At 39.6% G+C, this 22,119-nt stretch overlaps 1 protein-coding gene across 1 annotated transcript in view; it reads left to right on the top strand.

Moving 5' to 3' along the window:
* The window catches only part of LOC134220061 (fatty acyl-CoA reductase wat-like), a 43,035-nt gene extending 31,523 nt beyond the window's left edge, over positions 1–11,512 (top strand). The window contains exons 3-7 of the mRNA XM_062699012.1: positions 6,615–6,863; positions 6,984–7,423; positions 7,647–7,711; positions 7,773–8,061; positions 10,779–11,512. Of these exons, the coding sequence (XP_062554996.1) occupies positions 6,615–6,863; positions 6,984–7,423; positions 7,647–7,711; positions 7,773–8,061; positions 10,779–11,007 (1,272 nt within the window). The 3' untranslated portion in view covers positions 11,008–11,512. The remainder of the gene's footprint in view (positions 1–6,614; positions 6,864–6,983; positions 7,424–7,646; positions 7,712–7,772; positions 8,062–10,778) is intronic.
* The last annotated feature ends 10,607 nt before the right edge of the window (positions 11,513–22,119 follow it).

Here is a 22,119-nt window from a genome sequence, read left to right as displayed (position 1 = left end):
GGAAATGTGAGTAGAACAACATGTGGTGAATTTGAAGTTCACCACGGACTTCATTGTATGATCAGAGGCGGCGCACAACTGTCATTTTTGTTGATTTAGCTTTGCTGCGTCGCAGCATGCGTGAAATAATAAAAATGACAGTTGTGCATTGCTTCCGTATCAAGTGGTGTGTCCCCGAAAACGCGAGCACTTTCAAACTTGGATTCCGTCAGGAGTGACCTTAAAGAATAGACCTGTGCAGGAGTTCATCAAATTCACTCACCTGATGCATTTTGACATTTGAGCGGGTCGTCTTCTCGAACAAAAGTTCATTTTGCGTTCATTATGCGACCCGCTCAAACGTCATAATTTCTTGGGGGAGTTCATTTTGCTTTAGTCTATAGCTAAGAAAATATTGACACGATCAGGGTTGTTAATCGATAAATTATTGTCGTTAATTTAACGCCATCTTCGATAACGATAACGAATGTACGATGATGCTTCGTTGACGATAAAGTGAGCGTTGATTTGTCGTTATCGTTATCGAGTCTTCGTTGATTTATCGATAATTATCGAGTTAACTGTAATATGTCCTGCAGGTAAAAAAAAACATAATATATACAAGTTGGTTTTGCAATATACTTTTCTAGCATTGCCCTGAAATATTAGGTAACTCATTTAAATCTTGCAATTAAATTGGGGTTCAAATTGATCAAACACATTCTTATGACCATTCATTCAATTCCACAGAGAGTCGCGGTTTTGAATCACAAAACATCTACTTTGGAGATCCGGAGAGCCTACATGTATAACATAATTATGGTTATTTTATGACTCAGAGAGTAGATTAACCGAGTCGTGCTCAATTCATCACGGAGAGTATTTTCACTTGGTACCTATGCCTGACATGAAATACTACAAGTCGCTGTATTATTCTTTGGCAGTTGAAACCCAATTCTAAATCCCGAAGTGTTCCGATTCCAGCTACATCTTCTTGATTATCCGATGAAAATTGTCTAAGAAAAAATCATCATGCGTTCTCAATAGAAGGGTATATTGATATGTCTCCATCTCAAAGCAAGTCTGTCTGGTTAGCACAAATATCCGCGTTATATTTGTAGCCAGTGCCATATATTCCAAACACTTATGTAGTGCTTAATAGTCCATCAAGCCAGTAACAGAACACCTCGTTTTTCTTCGTTCCGTGCCGTGTTCCGGCATTGAGCATTTTTTTAGAAAGTCCCGCTTCAATCAAAATCATCTCTGGTCAACCTGCTACAATGAGGTTCATCATTGAGAAATTTTGGAAAAGATCAGTTTACATAATTCTCGGCTTCTGTCAAAATTATATATAATTTTTTTTCTCTCGTAATCTAGTAACCACATTATTGCAAAATTATCGAGTTAACTTACGTTAAATTAACGTTAAATTATCGAACTCCGATAATTACTAAGTTGATGCATCTTTATCGTAGCAACCGATAACGTTGAACACAATTAACTTTATCGGCGATAACGATAAATTAACGATTAACAACCCTGGACACGATACTTGCTTCCATGTAACCCGATGTGTCATCTGTATACGAGAAGTCACTGGGATGTTGAAAATTTGGGTAGGGAGTGTAGCAGGGTTTGTTTTGGAAAATGGTATGCCGAGTACAGCGTGTAGTTTTATGGAGGGTAAAAGAAGCACAATCAAACTAATTTATTGACTAAATGACCACACACAGCAGAACAGAATAATTTGATGATCTCGCGGTCTTTCTGCGTGATAAAGGAAACCCGATCGAACACGAAATATTATTCTCAATATAAAATCATTAAGATTCTAAAGAGAAACAGTAATTTATCTTAGTTATTATTAAGACTTTTGGAATTTTGACGAATTTATTAGTTCCGGCATTCTCATGTTTTACTTTGATTTTTTTTATTTTATTTTATCTAAAAATGAGGACCCCGCATTTGTCCGTGATGGGGCTGCTATTTTGTGTATCTGACGTCGCACCGCGTTTCTTATTCAACCTCCTGTTACAGGCCAGATACCCTTTTTTCGGGTCCCACGAGGAGCATAGGGGAACAGACGCTAGTACATGTATGTTTGCGGATACATGCAGCTTTTATAGAAGTTTAACAGAACCCACTGTCAAACCACACTCCCTCATTTAACTGATGTGAAAAGGACAACAGTGCTCAGGTAAAACTGCTTGCCAAGTATGAAACATTGTACTGACGGGCAACTGCCATCGGCAAACCAGTGCACTGTGGGGAATCTGGTAGCCGAATTGAATTTTTCAAGAAAAAAATGATCAAAACCTCGGAGCATAACGAAAAAACACTGGATTCATATTTCAATCTATTCCTCGAATTGAAGAATTGTTATGTTTAATAGAATAACTGTGTAGGTATATGCACTGGCGGAGTCAAACTGCGGCACGATAGAGCACGTGACCCACCAAATCAAAATATCCCTGAAATTTAATTTTACACGCCAAATTGTTCTGAGAGAATAAAAAACTGATTTTCCGCCAATTTTTATTAATTTTGGAAAGGAATACTTCCCGAGGAATTCTTGGAGTTATTTTTGAAAGAATTTTTGAAGAAATCTAGGATTTTCTATCGTAAATTCCAGTAAGAATTCTTCTGAAATACCTTTTGCAATTCCTTCAGAAATTCCTTTGCAAATCTACGGATTTTTTTTAGGTTCTACTTTTGACAATTTCTTCGAGAATTCATTTTAAAGGAATTTCTGTGAAAATTTCTTTTGAAAATTCTACAGAAATTCTTTCCACTTCAGAAATTTCCTCCAAGAATAATTTAGAAAACTACGTCATTAACTCCTTCTGACACTCCTCCTGGGATTCCGGGATATCGGAATATCCTCTGGAAAGGCCTTTGCAAATTTTTTCCGAAATTCCTCCAGCACTTCCTTTGGCTTTTAGTAAAACCATACGATATTCCTGCAGGAATAATTCCGGAAATTTTGTTGTAAGATTTTCTGTGGAAATTTATGAAAGAATGAAATAAGGAATCCTAAACGAATTTTCGGAAGGGTTTCTAACGGAAATATTAAAGAATTTTCCATATGAAAGCTTCGAAGGAACTCTTGAAATAATTTCCGAATGATTCCTAAAAGTATTTCTTAATGAATTCCCAAATAAATTTCTGAAGGAATTTCCAAATAAATTTCTGAAGGAATTTCCAAGAATTTCTTCCCAGAGTTTTGGAAAGGATTTCTTAAGAATTTTCTGGAAGCATTCGTTTGGGAAAATTTTGAAACAAATTTCTGATGCAATTACTTAACAAATGAAAGAGTTTTCAATGCAATTTCCGCAGGAATTTCTTAAGCAGTTTTCAAAGGAACTAATAGGTTTTCTGTAGGAATTCCAAATATATTTCCAATGGGTTTAACAAAGGAATTTCTGTTTGAATTTCTGAAAAAAAATCACACGAAATTTTATTTGAGCATTCTTTCGGGAAAATCCTGTACGAATTCTTCGTAAATTTCATTAGGAAATTGTTTTGGGAATTCCTTCGAGATTTATTTGGAAATTCCTTTTGAATTTCCTTTAGAAACTTCTTCGAAAATTCCTTTATGATTTCCTATTTTCGCTTAACTTTTCAAAAGGACCTAAGTAACATTTTTTTCCCGAATTAATTTGAATACAGCAATCAATAGCTTTCATGTTGATGTGTTGATTGCGCTATTCAAATTAATTCATGAAAAAAATGTTACTTAGGTCCTTTTGAAAAGTTAAGCGAGATTTCATTCTTCAATAATTTTCGGAAAGAGCTCAACAAAATTTCCGGAATAATTCCTGCAGGAATTTTACATTGTTTTGCTAGAGAAACTTTTGGAGAAATTTACACAGGCTTTTTGGGAGGTTGTATACAAGAATCGCTGGAGGAGTATTCAAATGAACCACTGGGAGACTTTTGTAAATTATTCCTGGAGGAGTTCGTAAAAAAGTTTCTGAAGAATATTCTGGAGAAATTTTGAAAGAAATTCCTGGAGGAATTTCCAAATGTATTTCTGGAGAAATGGATTTTCCCAAAGGATTATTAATGGAATTTATTCGTAAATTACTTCAGAAACTCCTGCAAGAATTCTAGGAATTTCTCCGGGAATTCCTTCGAAAATCCAAACGGTAATAAAACAAAACCCTGTTTAGAATCTGGAATAAAGACTTAATGCCAAATATAAAAGCCCAAATATATCGGAATTGTGGTCGATTCATCATAATATTTCTTCGGATCTTCAAGAATTCCCTGAGAATTTACTTCTTGGAAAATTTCTCTCGTATTCATTCAGGTGATATTCGATGAATTTATCCAGAAGTTCGTTCAGAAAATCCTCCAAACATTTTTTCGTAAAAAATACCCCCAGAAATTAATTCAGTTAGTCATTCAGAAAATCATCCAGGCATACCTTTAAAAATTCGGAAATTCCTAAAGTGATTCAGAGTGAAATACCTCAAGGAATCTTTTCAAAAATGCTCCGCTGATAAATCTTGAAATACCTACAGAAATTCCTTAGGGAATTCTTTCCTTTAGCAATAGTTTCAGAAATTCCTCAAGATCCCGACCAGTTAGTCATAACAGAATTTTATCACAATTCTATCAATATATGTTACAAATAACAAAACTTGCAATAATTTTGATATAAATTCTCTGTCAAAGATGGAAGAAAGAAAATTTTAGATCGTCATAACATGATTATAACATAATGTGTTATGTTTATTTTTACCGAAAAAAAAATTGCCTACATTTGTGGTAGATAGGAATTGGAAAGAAAACGAAGGTTAAAGTATAAGCTATTTTCACCACTTTTTATGTAACACATCGAGTTATATTTTTGTAATATTTTTGTTAAAACTAGAAGAGATTTTGTTACATTTTTTGTTTTAACTACTAATGGTACATATTTTATAACAACCGCTTTTATAAAAAAAACTGTTGTAAAAGAATAACAAGTTCTGATATGAATCTGTTACTATCTACTGGTCGGGATATTACATTCTCTCGGCTCCCGCAGTTCCACAGCAATAACCTTCAATTATTTTGTGAACAAAATCCTAAGGAAAAATCCGAAATTCGTTGAACATATCTCCAAAAATCCCTTTGAAATTTCCTCCAGGGATTCTTTCGACTAAGGAAATTACTTCGGAGACAGATCCAGAAATTCTTTTGGAAATGCATCAAGATATTCCTTTGAAAATTCCTATGGGAAAACCTTGACAAATACTTAAGAAACACTTGCGTCTTGAGAATTTCTTCGAAAATTACTTCCGACTCCGAGATTTCTTCGAAAATTCCTTCAAAATTTCTTTAACGAAATATTTTAAGAGTTTGGGTATAAAAATGAAATGAAGATGTTGTGGCTTTGTTGTTTTTTAGCCGGCCGATCTTCGCCTGGATTTTCTTGAGATCTGGAGTCGGAAGACGAGTGTCCTGCGGTTCATTGCCGTAACGCTATATATCGTTGTTTGCCACATCGCCATACAGGTGCTTCATCGCCATACAGGTTCAACTTCTCATGCATTATTAGCGCGGTACAGTTGCTCCGTCTCTTCACGGCCTCGATCTTCCTGCTGGCACTTTTTCCCCCGAAAAGTCGAGTTTTGTCTGTTCTGCGCCCGTTTGTATCGTATGCCTCGTTCGCCCTCGTGCTGTGTTGCAGCAATCTCGCCCATTCTGCATTCTTCTCTTTTTACATTCGCCGTCTTATCAATCGTTTCTTTGATCCGGGGGGCACGTGCCTAGTGCAGTGGTTGCGATTGCGATGCTTCCAATGGTGGATCGAATTTCTCTCCAGCCATCTTCAAGAGAAGCTGCGCCTAGATGCTCTTCCTACTCCTTGTGATGCAGTGCTCTTTAGCAACTTAACTATTCAATTTGTTTTGATATTTCCGCTATTAATTTTCAAACTTATTTTATTAGCATTCTGACTTTATAACGATACTTCATTAGGGGCTGTACGTAATGGAATTTATCTGAGTTTTACAGCCGTCCTCTTCCCATGTGAGATTTTTTCCATTCAAATTATTTATTTATTTATTTATTTATGTGGAACATGTCATTATTTATATGGCAGACCTCCCCTCTCCCGCATAAGTGCTTACGTAGTTAGAGTGGGGCCACTTAATTGCTTCCCGCGTATACATCAAGAGTAGAAAAGGATTAAAAATTAAATTGTTCCGCAAATGGTAACAAGTTTGAATGCTAATCTATTGATTCCCATGAAACGTTCAGTACTCGAAACGCATTACATTTCAATGAGGTTTCGTCGTTGATCATGATACGAATGATCCTTACAAGTTAGTGTGGGATGCTTAATCTATGTAGTACTCGTTGACTCTAGAGCTTTACCTTATTATTTCGGTAATTTTCTTTTTATAATATTCCTTTCTACATTCACAGCATTATGAATTGTAAGAAGGCATGCTTGATGTTTTTTTCGATGTCCGAAATGCCCCGTCAAAGATATCTTTCAGAATGTTCTTTTTCGTTCTTAGGTTCTCATTGTAATGTATAGTTTACTCAGGGTTTACTGTTGGAAAAAAAACTTTTACAAATAATACATGCAGAAACCATTATTTACAGTGCTTATTATATTGCATTTTAAATTCTTACAGGTGTTCGACAGGCTTCAAAAGAAATCACCAAAATTCAAAGATCGCATCAAGGTCGTTGAAGGTAACTTGGAAAAGGCTGGACTGGATCTATCCCCAGAGAACATTCAATATCTACACGAAAATGTCAACGTCATCCTTCACATCGCTGCCACAGTTAAATTCGACGAAGAAATCATCAAAGCACTGAGCATCAACTTGCTTGGTACACGAGAGGCGCTAGAAATCGGCAAACAGGCCAAAAATCTAGAGGTGAGTGTCGAACGCGATTTATAAGTCTTGTAAAGAAGTGAATAAACTAATAGTGCCTACATCCAACATTCAGAGAAAATATATCCTATAAGTTTTCATATAGAAATTACCTACTTACAGAGTTTCATATACGTATCGACGGCTTACTCCAACAGCTTCTCGGAACACATCGAAGAACGGATCTATACACTCGACATCAGCCCGGAGAAAATTCTAGCAAATCTGAACGATGACAAAATGAAACAAGAAGTCCACAAATATTCGCTTAAGTGGCCTAATACGTACACCTTCACAAAAGCCCTAGCGGAAGCTCTGACACAGGGTTACCGTCAGTATTTCCCAGTTGCAGTAGTGCGACCATCCTGTGTGATGCCTGCATTAGACGAACCGATACCTGGCTGGTGTGATAGTATATACGGAACCAATGGCACGTTCATCGGTTGGTATTATGGATTGATTCGGACAAGCCAAATCAATCCACAAGTACAGATCGACACCGTTCCTGTGGACTACGTTAGTAATACAATTATCTCCGTCGCGTGGAAAACCCACGCCACTCGGTATGTAGCTGTTATAGGTTCAGAGCTCGTGAACCAGTGTTGTGAAATGTCATTTGACTATATGAGCTAAATTTTGCTTAGATACCAAATTTGGGCAAATTTAGGCAAGTTCGTTATACCTCATGAACCATCTTGCATCTTGAAAAATAATAAAAACGAGTGCAAATGACATTAACAACTCTGCCCTTAATCATTGAGTTAACCCAATATCCACTATTTTCAGAGAAGAAGAGAAGGACGTTCTAGTATACAATTGCGTGAGTTCCACCGATAACCCCTTGACGTTTGGTAAGTGTTGGTAGCATCTCAATTTAAAATAATGAATAAAATCGAATTTCGAAATCGACAGACGAGCGGCGGATTGAGTGCGAAAAGGTCATTCAGAAGCACCCACTGTTGACGGGACTGTACAAACCGATGAGTGTGTGCACCACCAGCGATACGCTTTTCCGCTTCTATTCTCTCTTACTGCACTACTTGCCCGCTTTCTTGATGGACACAGCTCTGAGGCTGCGCGGAGAGAAGCCACGACTAGTCAGTACCTACCAAAAGATTGATAAGGTGGTCGAAACCGTTAAAGTGTTCACCAACACTACGTTCTTCTTCGACAACGGGAACATGCGAGATCTCTACGTACTGTGAGTATGATATTTAAATAACATTTTTTCTTAGAACGGATCTATGATCGATCCGAGTCACATCCTGGAATTGACCTTTCTCGTCCAAAAAAAATATTCGAACAATTCGGAGAACCTAGAACATCTACGTTGGACTTGTTTGACCGGTCAACTTTTCTAAACAAACCATATTTTTTAACACCTCTATTGCCGTCATACGCATATTTGTCCCATGTTTGCTGGGATTTCCTATGTACATGGAACATTTATGCGTAGAACGGCAGTCTAACCTTTAAAAAATTAAAAAGTTTTGGACCAACATCAGGCCAATTATTCAGGCCGGTTCACAAGTGCAGCACTTTTTCATGTTTTGATTACGATTTATAAAATAATTGAAGGCCTAAGAAATATGAGTTCTTCGGGAAAGTTGACTCTAAATGAATCAAAGAATCGATTGAGGCATTAAAATGATATTAAATGTTTGACGAGAAAGATCAATTACAGCCCAGTTGACAAATGCAGCTTTTAAACTGAAGTTGGACTAAACGACAACCCTCTAAGGAAATACTTAATGCATAACTGCTATTAGTGTTTTGCAAAAAAATGTTTATTTTTACGAATAACTGCTTTTATACTGTACTAGCCCAACCAAAAAGTAATCCAGTTAGAGAGCACTTAGTCGACAATTTGTTGCTGTAATCGATTTCATATTTGGCTCACCCAACAACTGATGCAGCTCTATAGGATACTTTTGCGACTCCATGTCACACGTATTGTAACCCCCCTCTGCTTCTGGGCGTTACGTAATTTATGGACGTTACCTAAGTACGAATTTCTGCCTCGATGCGTTTCCGAATTTCTGTTCAGGTATTGTTTCTGGCGGTCACGTCACCACCGATACAAACACGTGGCGTGGCTTACATTTCCTTTCCTTCAGCCTCCAATCATGTGATTTATCGTCGACGCGCTGATGGTCTGTTGCTCTTCAGTCTAATAAGGTCCTGCAACGTCTGAGCTTAATATCCAGGATTAGTAGTCCTGTTTTATGGAATCAGCGACCATTAAGGTGGTTATACAACGAAGCCACAAATCGGCCATCTTGGAAACCACGTGCTTTTTCTAGTGATTTTCAAGAGCACGAATTGAGAGAACCACAACGCCCATGGGGATGAAACATCCGTAGATCGTTTGCGTACTCATGCTAAACAATTGACTTTAATTTCAGCATTGTACGAAAATTATTACGCTAGATTTGAACTTTTGATAATAGGAGTAGAAAACCGTGTGGTGAATTTTAAATTCACCACACGGTTTCCTACTCCTATTATCAAAAGTTCAAAAATAGCGCAATAATTTTCGTAAAATGCTGAAATTAAAGTCGATTGTTCAGCATTAGTAAGCAAACGATCTTCGGATGTTTCATACCCATTGGCGTTGTGGTTCTCTCAATTCGTGCTCTTAAAAAATCACTAGAAAAAGCACGTGGTTTCCAAGATGGCCGATTTGTGGCTTTGTTGTATAACCACCTTAACCAATCACGAACTCAAAGCCTTGTCGGAGTCAGTAGGTAGACATATGATTATTGAACTGGTATAAAAAATGTTCATTCGACGAGGACCGAATTCAAAGTTCATTCCTCTTCGAATGAACTTCTTTGACAGTTCCACAGTTTCCAACAAGGTTTCGAGTGCGTGATGGATTGATTGTCCATGAGACAGGACAATTGTCTGTCACGTACAGATGCTGCAGAATCTAATTGATGTACATTCCCTTATTAGATACTGCAGCATACTCGAATTAACTCGGTCCTCGTCGAATGAACTTATTTGGTAGTTCAGTAGTCCTATTCACTGATTCCGACAATGGCTTTCGTGATTGGTTGGTGGTCCCTGAGTTCATTAAGAAGGACTACCAAACTGTCACCAAATTGAGGTTACGTGCAAACGCTGCAGAACCTAATTGACCATTAGGTTCTGCACCGTCTGTATGTAACCTTAATCTGGTGACAGATTAGTAGAACTTCTTGTATTAATCAAAAACTGTCAGTTCATTCGACGAGGACCGAATTTATTCGTGACGTCATGCTGTAGAATCGAATAGCTGATCTTAATGAATTGTGACGTTGAAGTCGATTAATAGATTTCTGCAGTAGGGAGAAGGAGCATACATATATTAGGAGCTCTTTATCAGTTGGCGGTAGAACGACGGCATTAAATTTGGAAGAGATAACATTCAACAATATGATCGGGTGATAATTGCAACTATCTACTGATTCCCTTTTTTCGGGTTGGATTCACAGCACCTTCTGTTCACTACTTCGGTAGAACTTTCTCTTCCAGCCAATGCCTCACCATCGTATTTTATTATTTGGTCAATCTCAGGGGCTTTGCTGTATTTCAACGGGCCAATAGCCTTTTGGTCCTCCTGGCCGTTTCTCTTATTGTCTATTGCACTGGCTGCAGTGTTATCTATGGCGTCCCACTTCCAGAATTACTGCATATATACTGTTTTGAAGCTCATTGAATTTTGAGTTTTTACATCAAAACATGGTATCTAATTGGTACCAGAATTAGATACCATTTTCAACTCTGTGATGCTGTTCATAGAAATTATTTATTTCTCCGAAAATCTGAATTGGGAAATTTAGCATATTCTCTATTGAAATTCTTCATCACTAGAAAGTGATTAGTAGCCCAACTTATTTAGTATACATACTTAAGTATATCATCTCGTTCCAGCATGAACTCGTACGACCATCGACAATATCCATGTGACAATCGCTCGTACAGCTGGCGGCTGTATTTTGAGCGCATCGTTCCAGGTCTGAAGAAGACCTTCTTCAAAGAAGATCTCAACAATGTGAAGCAGGCCCACCAAGCAATGCGCAAGAAGGAACTAACGGTCAACAGCATCTTGGCGCTCATATTCGCTATCATGGTTTTTCAGCTGTATTATATGCTTTTCTAAAAAAAAAACTAGAGAGCTTTTAATTAGGCCTTCTTGCACAGAGTGTGTGATTACCATACCATCAGCATGCACTGTGCAAAAAGGTCTGATTAAAAGAAATTATATAATCCCCTGCCGCAAGTTCGGTAGAGTAAAACGACAGAGGGGCCCCGGGGAGATGTTGTGTCATAGATGCTCTAGGGCATAACGGTGAGACCTTGAACAGATGTTCATTATAATTGTCATATAAGTGTATGCCATGCCAGGAGCATGTGATTCGATACGCTTTTTGCAATAATAGGGAACTGTAAAAAATGTATTAAAAGAGTTAAGTATAAACAAGCAAAAGAACCAACCAGGCGATTGTGCATAAACCGGTCAACTTCAAATCTAGGTAACAGTCTTACTTTCACCATACATACACGTATTTATTGAACCGAATCTGAGTGCTTTGTATACTAAATGCTAAACTTATTTGATATAGTCAATAAATCCAATCAACACAATGGATTAGGGAGAATCGAAATCAGTCTAAGCATTCCGAAAATGGAGCATTATTTAGATGACCTTTCCATATCTATCATTATTACATAGTTTTTACACTTCCTCAGCGAAAATGCTGGGAATTTTCACCTACCCCTAATATAAATGCTAAGGGGGATTGGGCTCTTGGCTTAGGAACCTTCTGACGATGCTGCAAGTTCCATGAACCACTGCACAATGGGGAAATCCGATTTCAAAGGTGGAAAAAATTGATAACTTTCTCTACGAACAACTTACAGAAGAGATCAAGAGCTTATTCGAAAGGGAATTTTGCAAAGAATTCAGTGAGTGCTGTTTCATGGCCGTGGATCGCTTCGGTATGTAGTTATTGAGCTCGTTTTGCCCTAATGCCCCATATATCGCGAGTTTCCAAACTATTTGTCATTTTCTCTTTAAGACATTGTTCTAAAATTGTGTTTATCTCTTCACTGTGGATCCATAGAAAGGCACTAAATATATTTTGTTGGTAAAAGTTGGAAATTTAAGGGATTTTGGGGTCGAATAAGCAACAAAGTGCATTTTATGTACAATTTTCATGTGTTCTGTAAAAAATAGTAATATTTACAGACAAGTGTTGATATTATTGTCCCAAAGTGTTGAACAGATATAGACAAATGTTTGCTGAACGAAAATTAATGAAATAAATTGTTTCACAAATGTTTTATTTGGTTATTTGTTGAGTAAAAAACTATTTTTAAAAACTTTTGAATAGCACCGATGCCAAACATTTCCAAACCATACCCGATAGCACTACTAGACAAGAATAGTCATATGTTATGAGTCTTGATGTGATCATAGATAGGAGGTGATGGGAGATACTCTTTTTCCTTACCTTTCCTTACCTTTTTACCTATAGCTCAATGATTTCGAGCAAGGAAATGATGTAGTAATGTTAATTTAGTCAATATTTTCCAATGATATAATGAAAATAACAAATAATCATATAATTCATTAAAAATATTGAATTATAGGGGATTTAGGGGTCATACAGCTCATTTAATGTAATTTTATATTCAAAATAGGATAACATTTTTCACAGACGACACACATAGAAGATTAAGGGCTTATTCGAAAGGGAGTTTTCCATAAAATTCAGTGAGAAATGTTTTATAGACGTGAGACATTTCTGTATGTAGTTATTAAGCTCGTTTTGCCTCAATGTCGCATACATCACAGTTTATTATATTTTTCGTGCTTTTATCTTCCAAGTATTATACTAAAGATGCGTTCTCCTCTTCATTATAGATCCATACATAGCACTATACATATTTTGTTGGAAAAAGTTGGAAATTTAAGGGATTTTGGGGTCAAATAATCATCAAAGTGCATCTATGTGAACTTTTCATGTATTCTGTAAAAAATAATAATACCCAAGAAATCATTTGCACTATATTACGTCAAATGATCATTTAGGGTTAATATACGGTGGTTTAAAAACATGTAAGTATTGAAGTAGCTCTAAATCTTAAAACAGCATCAATGTTACTCAATCATTTCTTAACCCAGAATCATTGAACTATATTATTTTATAAGGGGAATTTGTGTGAAACGTCATTTTCAGCTATTTACTCCTATCCATTATCACATCGACTAACATATTTACTCTTATCTAGTTGTGCAAACGGGTATGGTTAGGAAACGATTGGCATCGGCACTTTTCAGAAGCATTTAAAAAATCGTGTTTTACCCAATAAATTACAAAACAAAACACTTGCGACACTAACTTCATTAGTTATTGTTTCGCAAACATTTATCAATATCTGTAGAACATTTTGGGAGAATATTAATAATTTTATTATTTTTTACAGAATACGTTCACGTAAAGTGCAATTTAATATTTATTTGACCCCAAAATCCCTTAAATTTCCAACTTTTACCAACAAATTATGTATAGTGCTATGTATGGATCTATAATGAAGAGGAGAACACATCTTTAGTACAATACTTGGAAGATAAAAGCACGGGAAATATGGTAAACTGTGATGTATGCGACATTGGGGCAAAACGAGCTTAATAACTACATACAGAAATGTCTCACGTCTGTAAAACATTTCTCACTGCATTTCTTGGAAAACTCCCTTTCGAATAAGCCCTTAATCTTCTATGTGTGTCGTCTGTGAAAAATGTTATCCTATTTTGAATATAAAATTACATTAAATGAGCTGTATGACCCCTAAATCCCCTATAATTCAATATTTTTAATGAATTATATGATTATTTGTTATTTTCATTATATCATTGGAAAATATTGACTAAATTAACATTACTACATCATTTCCTTGCTCGAAATCATTGAGCTATATTATTTTATAGGGGAATTTGGGCAAAAAGGTAAGAAAAAAGAGTATCTCCCATCACCTCCTATCTATGATCACATCAAAACTCATAACATATGACTATTCTTGTCTAGTAGTGCTATCGGGTATGGTTTGGAAATGTTTGGCATCGGTGCTATTCAAAAGTTTTTAAAAATCGTTTTTTACTCAACAAATAACCAAATAAAACATTTGTGAAACAATTTATTTCATTATTTTTTGTTCAGCAAACATTTGTCAATATCTTTTCAACACTTTGGGACAATAATATCAACACTTATCTGTAAATATTACTATTTTTTACAGAACACATGAAAATTGTACATAAAATGCACTTTGATGCTTATTTGACCCAAAAATCCCTTAAATTTCCAACTTTTACCAACAAAATATATTTAGTGCCTTTCTATGGATCCACAGTGAAGAGATAAACACAATTTTAGAACAATGTCTTAAAGAGAAAATGACAAATAGTTTGGAAACTCGCGATATATGGGGCATTAGGGCAAAACGAGCTCAATAACTACATACCGAAGCGTTCCACGTCCATGAAACAGCACTCACTGAATTCTTTGCAAAATTCCCTTTCGAATAAGCTCTTGATCTCTTCTGTAAGTTGTTCGTAGAGAAAGTTATCAATTTTTTCCACCTTTGAAATCGGATTTCCCCATTGTGCACTGATAGCAACCGGAATTATATGCATATCATCCAGGACATCTTCAAGTCCTCCGCCAAGTCGTGGTACATCGTTACCTTGTTGGAGAATGTTATTTGGACATTATGGTCTAGCGGTACAGCAATGTCGATTCATCCTTTTGTCGTAGACCACCATATCGAGCCGATTGACACATAATATCAAAAATTAATATGCAAAATACTTTAGGAATAACACGATTGGGTGGGGGCCCTCCTTAGTAAGACGCGCGGCTACAAAGCAAGACCATGCTGAGGGTGGCTGGGTTCAATTCCCGGTGCCGGTCTAGGCAATTTTCGGATTGGAAATTGTCTCGACTTCCCTGGGCATAAAAGTATCATCGTGTTAGCCTCATGATCAGGGTTTCAACTTTTCGTTTCAATGAGACCAAAGCAAGCGTTTCTCTATCCAAGAGAGAATCTTTTTTCGTTGTTTATGTGGAGGATCATCTTTCACCCATCAATCTTTCTCTACATTTAGCCTTGGATGATAAACGAAAATCTTGCCTATTAGATGAAAAACCTTTTTCGTTTCATCACTTTTACCCACTCACTCACTTTTCGCGAGAATTATCGCAGAACAATTACAAAATTGTATGGCCGCGCCGGGATTCGAACCCAGAATAGTAACAATAATAGCCGTAGGGATGCGCTTACTCAAGCCACATAACCACGCTATCTGTATGAAAGCAATAAGTTATTTGTTTTACATAAGCTACTACCATTTGCATTGAAGATGCCACGAAAAGACTCGAATATGAAAGAAAAAGAGCAAACCAACGTTTGGCGGCAATCGAAGTGAGCGAAAAATGGTTATCACTCTCCGAGCAGTTTTTCTTTCCCGAAAAGCGATTTCTCCCCGAAATTTTTCGTGATTGAGTATCTTGTGCTCCTGAGATTGAGTGAGCGATACGAACCCTGCTCATGATATACGAATGCAAAAATGGTAACCTGGCTTAGAGACCTCGCAGTTAATAACTGTGGAAGTGCTTAATGAACACCAAGCTGCGAGGCGGCTCTGTCCCAGTGTGGGAACGATTGGGTATTTTAATACCAAACGAATAATAATTTGTGATGCATTTGGTTTTGTAATAATAGAGTATGTTATGCCTGAAGTAAATTGTGCATATAAATTTTTGGTATTATTTTTTGATATTTTACCTCTTATGCAAGGCTATAGTTCATAACCGAGTATGCTATCAATAACAGATTACTGAGGTATTATTGAGTTAATTTCTCCTGCTCGGGTTCCCTTTGATGTACTCAACGTCTTCTTGAGTACCAACGTCTTCTTAAGTAGAACCAACGTCGACGTGTAGTTTCATTTCTCCGTACCTCTTGAGTATCTGCCTACCTTGTACTACTACCGATACAGCTTTGCGGAACCGTTTACCTTGTCCGCGTAAACTAGCTCTTATTAGAACGTAGCTCTGTGATGGATGATAAGCCGGAGAGATCGAATATTATTGGATAAATCAGGTACATTAAAACTAAACAATCCAAAATGATGGTGGGATCCGGGGATTGAATCCCGGAGCGCAAGAGTTCTCACCAACGGAGGACCCAATCACGTTTACGTACTTGTATCAATATCTAAGCAGGAGTCAACTGGCTGCACGCCAAGCAGTAGCAAAGGAGCTTCCTGGATTCGCGGGTGCGCCAGAGGAGTAGACACTTTTTATTGCCACCTACGAGAATACCACTCGAATGAGTGGATACAGCAAAGAAGAGAACTGACTTTGCTTACAATGCAGTCTGAAAGGAAAAGCTTTGGAATCCGTTCGAAGCCGATTACTATATCCGTCAGGACTAGCAGGAGTAATTCAAACATTGCGTATTTTTTGTGCGGCCGGTGGAAGTAATTCATTCTTTGGTGAGTCGTATTCAAAGTATGCCATCGCCGAGGACTGAAAAGCTCCCAACTTCGGAATAGCTGTTCAGAATATGTGCGCGACTATCGAGGCCAGCGGCCTGGTAGAGCAACTGTGCAACGTGGCGCTGCTCCAAGAGCTGGTTGATCGGTTGCCATTGACGATTAAAACTCAATTGGGCTCTACATCGTCAAACGTTACGAGTCGTGAAACTCTCAGACTTCGGAACTTGGTTGGAAAAGCTGGTAGATGCAGCATGTCTAGTCACCATACCTTCTAACGCAACGATTTGTAGCCATGAAGCCGAAGATACGTAACTAGAGAGAAGATTTGATTGTGTATTTTGAATCTGAAGTCACGCCACTGAAACCAGTTCAAAAGAAAATCAACAAGGAATGCGAAATCTGCTGTAGTAGTGCAGCGGCTTGTAAGAAATTCCAGCATCTCGATGTCGTAGCCTTACAAATCCTCGCTCTGAAATCAGCGGAAAATTTGTTTTCAACTCCGAAAATTTGAAAGCGTGCTTACGCTCCAAGAAATGAACACTGAATGATCACCGTTTATTTTCATTCGAACAATCTAGAATTCCCTGTCAGCCTACTGAGATTGAATTTCAAATTTCTTCTCATTAGCTTCTAAGTGTGCTGGTATTTCAAATGCCTACTACGATTGAATTTCAAATACTTTATCATTATTTTTTATTATTGTCATTTTAAAATAGTTTAGTTTATTTCATTATTTTTATCGTGAATCCAAAGTAACTAAAAATACGAATGCTTTTTTTTCGACTCACTTTATTCTCCACACTCGACATTAGTACACGATGGTCAATGGTCAATGCTTAAGCAATTCAAATTATGTCGCAAATGCATGAGAAAACATGGTGGTGCTTGTGAGGTGAAGAATCCGTGCGACAAACATCTAGCGCAATGTTGAACAACAGGCACGAAAGTCCATCACCTTGTCTTAGTCCCCGGCGCGATTCGAACGAACTAGAGAATTTGCCCAAAATCTTCACACAGTTTTGCGCACCATGTACCGTTGCTTTTATCAATCTCTCGTCCATAATTTTCCATAGCTCTACGCGGTCTATACTGTCGTATGCCGCCTTGAAATAAACGAACAGATGGTGTGTTGGGGCCTGATATTCACGGCATTTTCTGTAAAGATCTGGTCCGTTGTCGACCGGCTAGTAAAAGTAGTAAAATTCTTCTTTATTTAAAACATTTTTGGTTCTACAATTAATTTTAACATGTACAGTGATCGGCCGGTTGGCCCTCCAACTTCAATTTCAATTATTGTTATTATTATAATTATAATGTTTGACTTAATTTTTAAAAAATAATGTATCATGACGGCCTTCAGGAGGCGCTAGTGTTTTTTTAATTTGATAACCTAACTACTATGTACACTAATATTTACAATAAAAATTTGATTACCTAGATTGGAACTAGCGCCCTAAGCGCTTGTTGGTCCGAGTGCAAGCAACGGACCCTAAACTTTTCTTTACACTCACCAAAGCGTTCATGTAAGGTTTTTATTCTGGCCAGACGGTGGACCTCGGATGTTCTTGTCCTGGGAGGGGTATTGAGGATCATCCTCAGGAATTTGTTTTGGACCCGAAGTTTGAGGTGGTGGGTTTTAGCGCAGCTCTCCCAGACCGGCATGCCGTATTCGATCACAGGGAGGATGATTTGCTTGTAGACAGCAAGCTTATTTTTCAGGGACAATGACGACCGGCGGTTGATCAAAGGGTACAGTAGTTTCAACAAGACATTACACTTTGTCACCGTTTTGTCAACCTGCTGCCTGAAAATAAGCTTGCTGTCGAGGGTCAAGCCAAGGTAGTCGGCCTCATTGGCCCATTCCACAGTCGTGCCATTGAGGATGATTTTACAGTCCCCAGGCGGAACAAGTTTAGGGATTTGGAGTGGGGAAAATGATGACCTGGTTCTTCGCCGCGTTGATACAGATCTTCCAGCTGGTGAGGTACTCTGTCAGGGCATCCAGGCCTCGTTGGAGTTTTGCCACTAGCGCTCTGATCACTCTACCGTTGTAGACGATGGATGTGTCATCTGCGAACAGAGACAGAATGCCGCCTTCTGGAGGTTCTGGCATGTCGGAGGTGAACAGATTGAAAAGCAGGGGCCCAAGGATACTGCCCTGGGGAACGCCTGCGACGATGTTGTGCGCATTGGAACTCGCTCCGCTGATTGAGACCCGGAATGTCCTTGCCGACAGGTAATTGTTGATGATTTTCACCAGGTAGCTGGGAAGATTGTAGCGTTGTAGTTTGTACACCAGGCCATCATGCCATACATTGTCAAATGCCTTCTCGACATCGAGTAAGGCCATGGCGGATGTTTTCGAGACAAACTTGTTCCGTCTGAGGACGTTGGTAACTCGGATCAGTTGGTGTACAGTTGACCGACCGCGTCGGAAACCAAACTGTTCCTCGAGCAAGATGTTGAGATTTTCGGCAGACTCAAGTAACCGATGATGAATAGCTTTTTCGAATAGCTTGGATAACCCTGAGAGAAGGCTGATGGGTCGATAACTTTTGGGGGAGGAAGGATCCTTCCCAGGCTTCCGGATGGGGATGACTTTCGCTGACTTCCAGGACGATGGGAAGTAGCTAAGCCGGAGACACTGATTAAAGATCAGCGAGAGGTGCTCAAAGAACGGAGCACTCATGTGTTTGAGCTCGAGATTCAGGATGCTGTCGAAGCCTGGGGCCTTCATGTTCTTCGACGATTTGATATAGGCCGTCAATTCGTCAGCTGAGATCTCCAACTCCTCCGAGAAGTCGTTGGGAATCAAATGGATGTTGTTAGCATGCTCGTTGACGGCTGCTTCGTGTGGACTGACGATGTTCTGCCCAAGATTGTGTGAGCTGACGAAGTGACGACCTATTTCAGCGACCTTCTCTGCAGGAGTTATCAAGCGATCCTTAGAGCCATTATTGTCTAGTGGGATCAAAGGTGGAATGGGCCGAGGCTTGGATTTTAGAATTTTGGTCATTTTCCAGAACGGCTTAGCATAATCTGGGAGAGTGCGGATCTTATTCGAGAAGTCGTTATTTTGAGGTCCACCATTCTGGCCTTGATAATTTTTGTGATTCGATTGCAGCGTGCCTTAAGCTCAGGCAGTCCAGTACGCTGAAACTGCCTGCGAGTGACATTCCGCAATCGAATCAAATCTTTGGTGAGTGTATCGATGTTTAAGGAGTTGCTTACCTGCCGAGCCGTCGGTACGTGTTGCTCTCGGGCCGCCGTGATCGCCTCCTCGATAGCGCACAGCTGGCGGTCGATACTTTCCGGCGTCTCCGGGCGCACCTCGTAGTCGACGGTGTTATCGACGCACTGCTGGAAACGCTGCCAGTTCACTCGGTGGTAGTTCCGCCGTAACTGCTGGTGCCGATTGACCGAGGAGCCCAGTTCCGCCACCACCGGATAGTGATCCGAACTGAGCTCCTGGTATACAACCGGCTGCGAGACGTGGTCACTCAGGTTTGTTACGTAGAGGTCGAGCGTTGCGTGGGCACCGGACCGACTCAGCCGAGTGGGGGAATCCGGGCTCAGGATCGTGTAGTGGCCTTCCTCCATGTCGTTGCTCCAGATGGTGCCGTTTCGATTGCCGCGACTGTTGCCCCAGGCTTGATGTTTGGCATTCAAGTCGCCGGCAATGATATACTGGCCTTGCCTCCGCGTCAGCTTGACGATGTCTCTCCGAAGGGCAGCCGATGATCCATCGCCGGCTTTGGCTTGCGTTGGACAGTACGCCGCGATGAGCGCGATTGTGCCCACCGAAGTGGTGATTTCGACACCGATGGCCTCGATGACACTGAGCTGGAAGCTTGGAAGCAGACGACAGTTGATGTTGTAGCGAAGAGCGATGGCCACACCACCTCCCTGGTCGGCCGGTCGAGTCGCACGATGCGGAAGTCCGGGATGTTGATGTTCACCTCCGGTTTTAGGTGCGTTTCGGTGATGAACGCCACGTCTATTTCCTTCTCCTCAAGGAAATCCTTCAGCTCGATTGTTTTGCTCTTTAGCGAGCAAGCGTTCCAGTTGACCAGGCCCACCCTAGCAGCCATTTTCAATGATGAACATGCCAAGTGTGAAGACCTGGTCGAATCGGGTTTTGCAGCCGCGCAGTCGAGTGGCGAGCTGCGCGAAGATCGGCATCAGTTGCTCCGGAGTGTACAGCGGGGCAGATTCTTCCGGTGGGACGGCTTCGTTCTCCGACTGCCGACGGAACCCAGGAGGAGGAAGCGGGGCCATTCGCTGGTGGATGGTGCCGACGATGCTGGAGCTTGGACCGATGCAGCTGCCGCTGCCAGTCGCTTGTGCGGCTGTAGCGGTGGGAGTATTGGAATCACACGACGGGGAGCCGGGATAGCTGGAAAGTTCACCTCGTTGATTACAGGAACACGGTTCTTCTTCGGAATGGTCCTGGTGGAAGTCTTCTTCCGGATTTCCAGGAACTCGGCTCGCTTTGGGCAGCCCTTTGTGATGGCCCGATGTTTGTCGCCACAGTTGGCGCACTTGGGATCGGCCACCTTCATTTTGTCGCACTCGTCCGTCGGATGGGGTTCGCCACACTTGTTGCAGCGCGGCTTCATGCGGCAGTTCCTGGTGCCGTGCCCGAAATTGAAGCAGTTGGTGCATTGCGTGACATCGCGGTGCACTGGCCGATACCGCTCCCAGTCAACGACGGTGTAATTTATAACGCCAACCAACCAACCAACCAACCAACCGTCATTGAAGCCAGCTTGATAACTTCCCACGAACTCATTTACTATTGGTGATAGATAGTGATATATATTTATTCATTTCGCTGACATTGTGTTTGGGGCTTAACTCTCAACTTTTGAGATCATTTTCATATAGGTCGTGCGAATAATTTCCATGAATCCATAAAATTATCTCAAAAGTTGAGAATGAATTATTGGCAGTGGCTGATTTTCTACTCGCCGCTGTCACATCCAGCCGCTATAGTATATGCGCAAAATAGCCAGCAAGAGTAAACCGCCAGAAATTTGTATGGCGAAAGTCATCTAACACGGATTTTCTCAAAATAAGAAACTTTTCATGAAAAACTATTTGGTACCGATTATGCAGAAAGGTGTCTGCTACTACGCCTACCAAATATTTTTTCGATTAAGGTGCTTAATTTTGAGAAATCGAACCTTAGATGCCTTTCGCCATACTGATTTCAGAAAGTTAACTCCTAGTGTGCCGCTGTAAGCACGCTCAAAGCAGGCGATTCATTAGTAAATATGATGACACGAAAGAGAACATAATTTGAAACATATTATCTTATATATGAATCTTATATATCAATCTTGATATATGAATTTTTTTCGACCTGATAAAAGGAAAAGCAATGAATCGCCTGCTTTGAGCGTGCTTACAGCGGCACACTAGGAGTTAACTTTCTGAAATCAGTATGGCGAAAGGCATCTAAGGCTCGATTTCTCAAAAATAAGCACTTTCATCAAAAAAATATTTGGTAGGCATGGTAGCGGACACCTTCCTGCATAATCGGTACCAAATAGTTTTTCATGAAAAGTTTCTTATTTTGAGAAAACCCGCGTTAGATGACTTTCGCCATACAAATTTCTGGCGGTTAACTCTTGCTGGCTGTTTTGCGCATATACAGTGATCGTTCGCTAATTGGGGCACGACCTCACCCCAACTAGCGAATGC

The sequence above is a fragment of the Armigeres subalbatus genome, chromosome 3, assembly GCF_024139115.2.
Source record: "Armigeres subalbatus isolate Guangzhou_Male chromosome 3, GZ_Asu_2, whole genome shotgun sequence".
NCBI lineage: Eukaryota > Metazoa > Arthropoda > Insecta > Diptera > Culicidae > Armigeres > Armigeres subalbatus.
The sequence above is the reverse complement of the archived record's forward strand: the minus strand, read 5'-3'. Positions and strand labels throughout refer to the sequence as shown.